This window comes from Phyllobates terribilis, unplaced genomic scaffold (genome assembly GCF_046119375.1).
Source record: "Phyllobates terribilis strain yellow unplaced genomic scaffold, ASM4611937v1 Scaffold_9__5_contigs__length_417890890, whole genome shotgun sequence".
Lineage (NCBI taxonomy): Eukaryota > Metazoa > Chordata > Amphibia > Anura > Dendrobatidae > Phyllobates > Phyllobates terribilis.
Window position 1 is genome coordinate 32,780,411 of NW_027362769.1, and position 9,158 is coordinate 32,789,568.

General features: G+C 38.8%; 1 protein-coding gene across 4 annotated transcripts in view; it reads left to right on the plus strand.

The window, feature by feature from the left end:
- CPO (carboxypeptidase O) overlaps positions 1 to 8,325 on the plus strand; it is a 507,705-nt gene extending 499,380 nt beyond the window's left edge. For all 4 annotated transcript variants that reach the window (XM_073646349.1, XM_073646350.1, XM_073646351.1 and 1 more), the window contains 4 exons: positions 821 to 911; positions 2,518 to 2,720; positions 4,883 to 4,967; positions 6,725 to 8,325. In XM_073646349.1, coding sequence (XP_073502450.1) covers positions 821 to 911; positions 2,518 to 2,720; positions 4,883 to 4,967; positions 6,725 to 6,993 — 648 coding nt within the window. In that variant the 3' untranslated portion in view covers positions 6,994 to 8,325. The remainder of the gene's footprint in view (positions 1 to 820; positions 912 to 2,517; positions 2,721 to 4,882; positions 4,968 to 6,724) is intronic.
- Positions 8,326 to 9,158: the final 833 nt, after the last annotated feature.

Below are 9,158 nucleotides of genomic sequence, written 5' to 3' on the forward strand. Positions count from 1 at the left end.
CACATCTGGAAAGGCGCTATCAATGCCGAGTAGAACAACATAAGTTTCCATCCAGATAACGTTTATTCCAGGGCAGACCTTGCATATTTCATCAAGACAATGATAAACCACATACTGCATCCATCACAACATCATGGCTTCACAGAAGAAGAGTTTGGGCGAAGAACTGGCCGCCTGCAGTCCAGACCTTTCACCAATAGAAAACATTGGGCGTATTATGAAATGAAAAATTCGGCAAAGACCCCGGACTGTGGAGCAGCGAGAATCCTACATAGACAAAAATGGGACAACAGTCTTCTCCAAAACTCCAGCAATTAGTCTTTTTTCTTATCCGACCTTTACAGACTGTTATAAAAAGAAGAGGGGATGCTACACAAAAGTAGATGTTGCCCTGTCTTAACTTTAAGATCTGTTGCTTCCATCAATTTGTAAATTAGTAAATTTTTCAAATTAAATAGAAAAATGTCTAATGTTCACCTTCTGATCTGTTCTGTTGTGAATAAAATATTGCAACAGGAGATTTCTGAATCATTGCATTCTGGTTTTCTTTACATTTTACACAGTGTCCCAACTTTTTGGGAATTGGAGTTGTACAGTCTGTCCATAACTTGTAATAAAGAATGAATTATACACAATCTATAGAAAATATAGCAGAATATAGTGATAGGAAATGCTTCACACTGTCTGATTAAACAGAACAATAATATGTTCTAAATACAACAATATGTTGTAAACAGATGAAATTAATAAAATGAATGTGTGGATCAACAGACATATTATTACTTATGGCAAAAACTAATTCCTCAATATCACTAAATAGGACAGACTCTGGAGAAAATCTCGTTCCAAGTATGAAAATGGCACCTGCTATGGGGTAGACCTTAACCGCAACTTTAATGTGAAGTGGTGCAGTGAGTATTGCTGTCGTTAATAAATCACAATGAAATAAATAGTTTTTTTTATTGTAATTTTTTTAGTATATGGTACAAACAAATGGAGAACAAGTAAACTTGCTTCAGTTGTTGCCTCAAGTGGACCAGGAGGCAGTGCTACAGCAGACTAGTCAGATTATATCCTAAAAGAAGCTTTTCAGTCAACTTACAGTGTGCTCATACTGAGTCTTTTTCTGCTGATTTTTGCACAGAAAATGCAGCAAAAAATGCTAAAGAAATGCTCAGAAGGATGAACACATTAATTTCTATATAAAAATGACTTGCTGTTCATATGTTCAGGCTCTCGTGTGTCTTGTAAATGCTTCAGGTTTTCAAAAGACACCAAGCATTTAAAAGAAGTAATATACATTCTTCTGGTAATTTCTGCTTGAAAGACGCTCTATATTTACAATACAAGTCAATGAGAAGGCTAAAAAGACGATTCTTGCGAGTTTTTTTTGCAATTTATTTTAGCATTTCCACCAGAAAAAAATGAAAGCTTTTTCTTAATTGCTTAATGGAGTGTTAAAAAACATCTGGAAAAAAACACCCAAAAATCAAACCAAGAAACGCCAGCAGAAACAAATACAGGAAAAATACTCAGGAAACAAATTTGATTGGCATATCAAGTGGAAACAGTTTCAGGTAATGTCCCATTTTTGAAAAGATTTTTGAGGAGTTTTTTTTTTTTTTTTCTGAAGCTCTTTTGTAGAGGATTTGAACAATTTTGGAGTATGTACACTAGGCATGTTTTTCAGGTGGATTCAGTTCAGAATACGCCTGGAAAAAGCACCCGATAAAATGAGCGTGATGCACAGAAATTTCATTTCTATGTTCCATCCTATGGCAATTCTTGTAATTGCTTCAGGATTCAGAATCTTCGGAAACTCTGAAGCAGATGAAAAAAGTAACATGTGCACCCTGCGGGCAGATTCCGCTAGGAAGACATCCATTCTCTATACTATTGAATAAAAAACACCAGCGGTGAACCCGCAGCAAAAACGTCTGAAAAGATGCCATGGAAACTGCTTTAGGAAAACTACTTCTGCCGTTTTGCTGTACAAGATGCCATCTGCACATACCTGTGAAAGAGTTTTTTCTTGAAACAGTATTTGCAGCCATTAGAGTTGACGATATCTAGATTGGAGCAGATTCAGGGTCCACTTCAAAGAAATGACATGTTCTTATATTTATCCTCCAGGTGTTTTCCAAAACTTCTTCAGGAAAAAATGGTTAAAAAAAATACTGATATAAACAGCAAATTGGATTTCTAATAGAAATGGATAGGAAGCATTTATGGGGAGGATTTTGGAGAGGATCCACTTAAAAAAAAACCTACAAAATTTTGACTGAATATAGTCTTAGGTCTGAGGAAAAATGCATGTATACCTGCACAGAAGAGCAGAGACATGTGTCAAAATTTCTTTGTACTATTGTTCATTTTTCTTAGCCATTAATAGGTATCATATCTAGGAGATTATTGTTTTATTTTGTTTCTGTTACTGAGTGCAATAAAACCCATAGCAACAACAGTCACAGTAGTATTAAATAAAAAATATATATTTCTGTATATTTATCTTTTCAGGTTTTGGATCATCTACAAATTGTACAAGTAATTTATTCTGCGGATCGTCACCTGTTTCAGAACCAGAAACTAAAGCTGTAGTAGATTTTGTGGAGATAAGAAAATCAGAAATTATTTGTTTTCTGACAATTCACTCATACAGTCAATTCATCCTAACTGCACACGGCTACTCTAGGACTCTTCCAAAGAGCTATAATGAAACGGTAATTCAACTTTTGTTTCTTACTGGAATTATATGATAATTAAACTTTTTTTCATTGCATTCAGTCTTTCAGAGCTTGAAGTTGTAGAATGTTCTTGTCCCTTTCCTCAGTTATGAAGCAATTTAGGTCACATTCAGACATCCGTGCAAATTAGTCCGAGATCAGACTGCAATGCACGGACCGGCCGCGGCTCTCACAATCGGAGTATAAGACCTTAGTTTATCTCTATAAGGCCAAGGCCCCACTATCAGTATTTGGTCAGTATTCGGTCAGTATTTTTCTCAGGAGTGGGAGACAAAACCAGGTGAGGAACAATCAGAGAAAAGGTATAATAGAAACAAGTCACCACTTCTGCATTTATCACCCACTCCTGGTTTTGGCTCCCACATGTAATTATTACATTTGGTGCCCATTCACCGTGTCCCCTTTCTGTTTTAGAAAGTCAGTTTTGCACTGCACAGTCTGAATAGAAAACTATTTGTTAGACTGAAAGATAAAATGTTTCAAAAAGTTATTGGTATATGAGAAGCTGCATCAAGAAAAAGGAAAGTGGTTAGATATTTTAGGGATGATAACAGCCGAGGTGAAATATCCAAGATTATGTGTATTTTAATGGAAATGAAAATCTAAAATTAGAATAGTCGGAAAAAAGACTTTATAATGGTGACAAGGAAAATGAGTAGTCAAGGGCCAGGGAATGTCTAGCTGAGAAGCTTGTGAAAGAAAATGCTTTACAAGATTGCTCCTGAAATATCTCCATGTTTCTAACAAACTGCAACGCTTTTATAACATTTCGGGTTGGACAGTATTTGAATAGGAACAAAGCATCATTTAGTTGGTGAATAATTCTACTAACACTAAATAACCTGCCATTTACTCTACAAATATGTCATTTTCACTTGTGCTACCCACCGGGATGTACCCACCTATCCCAGCTGCACCCAGAACATTGGACAGTGAATAAGAGTCCATCACAGAGTGCTGCAAATGAAACAAGAGGCACGGCCATTAACTACTTAGTTATGGTCTAGTAAACAAGAAAGCAGTGTAAAAGCCCTGCTACTTGGATAATAATCTCTGGTAATGAGCAGCGTGTTAAGGTTACATCCACATGACCTTTATGAGGATACACAAGGCTGAAAAATAAATAGTGTCTGTAATAGTTATCCATGTGGAGACAATTAATTTCTATCAACAAATATGGCTCCAGTGACATCAAATATGGAAGTCTATGTAAATGTCATATCTGCTCGGAGGATTCCTGTTAATTTCATTATCTAATTTATTTTTAATATGCTCACAATGAATTTTGATCTCAGATATGACTGCAAGATTGTCATAAGCCTGAGGATTCAGTCTGATGTTGTGGCTTGAGATCAATCTAGATATTTTGGTTTTGATCCAAAATTGATCACGAGAATTTTTGTCCCATTAAAGGGGTTATTCAGGACTATTTATTTTTTTTATAGGCTTATGAATTTACTTACTAACTACCTGCCTGATGTGCCCAGTGCCGATCTCTACCGTTTTAGAGCGGTCACGGACTGTTCCTACAAGTGATACTTTGGATGATGGCACATCAACAGAACAACTGCTTCTCTTCTGCTCTGCTCCATTGATGGGGCATGACGGTCAATGTCATGCTGATTGACAGCCAGCTCCCTGATTCGTAACTGCGGGAAGCCGGCGGTCAATCAGAATGACGTTGGCTGTCATGACCCATCAGTGGAGCAGAGCGGAAGTGGTAGAGTTGCTGCACTGATGTGAGGTCAAATGAAGACGATTAATCGACAGCAGAAGCGGTCATGACCGCTCTGAGCTGGTGCTGGTCATCAACTACCTGCCTGTCAGTTCTTAGCCCCAAAAAATAAAGTAGTCCCTCTTTAAATTGCTTCATTGCCACATCCAAGACATCATGTGCCAATAATTCTGCCATGCAGGTAAAAACTGTGAAGGGTCCACAGAGCCAAATGAGCACTACAAGCCAATTGATTCTCAGCATTGGTGAAGGGTCCCAGCAGTATTGTGCCATTATGTCAGAAAACCCCAGCAAATATACAGCAAAAAAACTGTGTTTTTCGAAATCCACCGTTTTTGTATGAAGGCACCCTAAGCCTGTACTTTTCTGTTTTGACCGAATTGTAAACATTATTTTTTCACAGATAAAAGTTGCAGAGATGGCAGCTTCAGAGCTGAAGAAGAAGTATGGCACCGTTTATAAAGTGGGGAGTTTTGCCAACCTCCTATGTAAGTATCTCTCATAAGCTGCACATTTTGACAAATGGTGCCAATTTAAGTTATACCAATTTCTGGTTACAAATCTCAAAACAGGCAGAATTTACCGCGCTGACCTGAAGGGACAATATACAGTAGCATCCAAATATTCAGAGAGTCCTAGGAAAATAATAGTAAAGCCAGGTACTGGACATCAGTGCTTTGGGGAGAAGAAACTGCACTGAAGCCTGTTAGATAATATTGCAGGCTGACACATCATGATATGTTGTGCTTGGTATTAGACTTTTGACTGCATAAGTGATAATTTGTTTGCTATAAAAAAAAAACGTATACAAAATAAAATTATTTTCTTGCCTAAATTGTCAAAGAATTAGGCTATTAACATCAGCCCCAGCTGTCCACTTTCCCTCTACTGGTTAATAAAATTTAGGGGTATCCCACGCCATTTTTTTTCTGAAATGTAATCATTTATTAATAAATTACATGTACAGTATAGCTAGATGGATATAGAAAAAGAAGCAGCACTAGCAAACTATGGAAGCAATGCGGGTACCAGTCTTCCAGGCAAATACCAAACCTCAAAATAGATACAAAAAAGGGAAGACAGCACTCCTTTTTGGAAAAAATAAAAAAAGTGATTTTAATGGCCCATAAGGGCCATCACACTTGGAGCCGAAATGTCGCATTCAGCCCTTATGGGCCATTAAAATCACTTTTTCTTTATTTGTTCAAAAAAAGGAGTGCTGTCTTTCCTTTTTTTGTACCTAGATAGATATGGATACATAAATAGATAGAATAGATAGAAAAAAATTGGAACAGCACCATAAATTCCAAGTCCGGGTGCAAGGCCCCCCAAACAAATATCCATTTGCTATAGAAATAGAAGCAAAAAGGGAGGCAGCACTCCAAAATGGTTCTTTAGTGAAAAAAGCGGACTTTATTAGCCCATAATGTGTGGCAACGTTTCAGTTGTGACCAACCTTTGTCAAATCTTGGTCACAAATGAAACGTTGCCATTATGCCATGTAATCTGTCTAGTCAGCAGTCTTCCCCATGATTGTGGAGCCTACTGAAACAGACTAAGGGACCTTTTTAAACGCGTAGGAAGCCTTTGCAGGTGTTTTTTGTTAATTATTGTAATTTATTGAGATAACGACTTTTATGTTTTCATTGGCTGTAAGCCATAATCATCAACATTAACAGAAATAAACACTTGAAATAGATCACTGTTTGTAATGACTCTATATAATATATGAGTTTCACTTTTTGCATTGAAGAACTGAAATGAATTAAATTTTTGATGATATTCTAATTTAGTGAGAAGCACCTGTACATGGTTGCAGTAATGCAGCAGGCTCTGATTCTTGCTGCACATGGTTCTGAATGTGCAGGAAATATGTCCAGTGGCATACAAGGCATACACACAAGTAAGAGCTTTCACAATGCGCTCTACCCCACACTAAGAGCTCCGGGAAATAGGCTGATGCTTGTGTGATGGAAAGCAAGTCAGTGCCAGCCTCCTCTCCAACATAGAGCTCATTAATCTAGACAACAAAATCAGCACTATAAGGGGATTTTGATCTTTGTTATAAGGCACAACTATGGATTGAAAATCAAAAGAACTTGTTTAGGCATTGATGCAAATTCCCGTTATACACCAAGTCAGTTCTAGTTCTCAATATTTAGACGTTTTCCCTGTGTCAATTGAGTTTCTGCTTCTAATATAAAGCTTGACATTACCTCTCATTACATGTTATATTGTGTTTCAGATGAAGCCTCCGGCACATCTCAAGATTGGGTCCATGACCTCGGAATTGAGTTTTCTTACACCATAGAGTTAAGAGACAATGGCACTTACGAGTTTATATTGCCAGAAGACCAAATTCAACCAACATGTGAAGAAACCATGGCTGGTGTATTGAAAATTATCGAGTATGTGAATGACAAGTATTTCCGAAACCAGGCACCAAAAACCTGTGGGAATCTTTATTTGTATGCTTTTCTTTCTACAGTCTTAACAGTTATGCTATTGACATAACATGAAGGATGGATGCAGACGATATGTATAACAAGCCAAAAACAAAATGAATCAGTCACTTAAATTATAGATTAAACTAAATTTCCTGCCAAATCTGGACCTCCCCCGTCAGCACGATACACTTGGCCATTAGTGTTCCTGTTGTGTGCCATCACTATACCTGCAGGTCCCTTCATATTTTTTTATACCTTCTCAGCTGTCGGCGTGGTGCCAATTGATCTGGTTAGTTACACAACCTTGTCTGACAGCCCGATGGCTAGGGGCATACTGCCCAATAACTATGCTTTTTATATAGGATTTTTAAGTTCCGCTTCTCAAGGCTAAAAGAATAGAGGATGTAAGAGTGATGAAGAGATACAAAACAGAAAACGGCACTACAAGTTGTTTTTCTTCATAATTTATCCAAAAATATTTCATCCATATATATACAAGTAATAGAAGTAACTCTGCAGTATATGCAGCACTGTGAGCAAATCATCCAGACCGTGTTTCGGGCTTGAGCAAGGTTATGATTTGCAGACAGATCCTGGGTGTGGGTGATCCCTGTGCAGACTTACACATAGACTGAGCAGGAGAGCAGAGACACTGGCCGACAATAAGAGAAACACACCTGCGGTAACATCTCTGTTCTCCTGCTCAGAGACACTGGCCGACAATGAAGGAAACACACCTGCGGTAACACCTCTGCTCTCCTGCTTAGAGACACTGGCCGACAATGAGGGAAACACACCTGCGGTAACACCTCTGCTCTCCTGCTCAGAGACACTGGCCGACAATGAGGGAAACACACCTGCGGTAACACCTCTGCTCTCCTGCTCAGAGACACGGCCGACAATGAGGGAAACACACCTGCGGTAACACCTCTGCTCTCCTGCTCAGAGACACGGCCGACAATGAGGGAAACACACCTGCGGTAACATCTCTGCTCTCCTGCTCAGAGACACTGGCCGACAATGAGGGAAACACACCTGCGGTAACATCTCTGCTCTCCTGCTCAGAGACACGGCCGACAATGAGGGAAACACACCTGCGGTAACACCTCTGCTCTCCTGCTCAGAGACACGGCCGACAATGAGGGAAACACACCTGCGGTAACACCTCTGCTCTCCTGCTCAGAGACACGGCCGACAATGAGGGAAACACACCTGCGGTAACACCTCTGCTCTCCTGCTCAGAGACACGGCCGACAATGAGGGAAACACACCTGCGGTAACATCTCTGCTCTCCTGCTCAGAGACACTGGCCGACAATGAGGGAAACACACCTGCGGTAACATCTCTGCTCTCCTGCTCAGAGACACGGCCGACAATGAGGGAAACACACCTGCGGTAACATCTCTGCTCTCCTGCTCAATCTATGGAAGTGCAAGTCTGCACAGGGATCACCCACACCCAGGATCTGTCTGCAAGTCGGAAGCTTGCTCAAGTCCGTACCGCAGTCTGGATGATTTGCTCACAGTGGTGAATATACTGCAAAGTTATTTCTATTACTTGTATATATATACTGGATAAAGTTTTTCTGGATAAATTATGAAGAAAAACAACTTGTGCTGTTTTCTGTTTTGTATGGACTATAGCCAGTTGGTGGGAGCAAATGCTATGCGGCTATTAAAGGTGTTGGACTTTAGCATTAAACAAGCCACATTTTCAATTTTTAGAGTGATAAGGTGACATAGAAGGCCTTAAATCACAATTTCCCAATCTCTGACTGTGATATTATCAGATTCTTGCAAAAATACACTTGAGGTGGAGTTCCTAATGCAGTGTACTATAACCACCCACCATTGGCAGACATGGCTGTGCTTGAATCACATCGGGGATGTCATGGCATTAATGAAACTTTCCAGTTTTGAGTTTTAAAAGAAAATTAATGCAGAATGACTTCATGTTTTTCATTTGTAATTTCTCACTAACTTTACCTCTAGTTATCACTGTCAGTTTTAGATACATGTAATTTTATACAATTTTCAATAACCGTCTTTATTGCAGATTTAAAGGAAAGCGCAAACAAATGCACAAAAGATTAGAAAAATAAGATTAATTTTTTAAAAAACAACTTCAATATGTTGAAGACATTTTAGTTTAGCTATTTAAAAAAAGTCAAGAGCACTCATCAACTAGCACCAGCACCCAAGTCTAAATAATGTCTAACAAGCTTTCTGTACA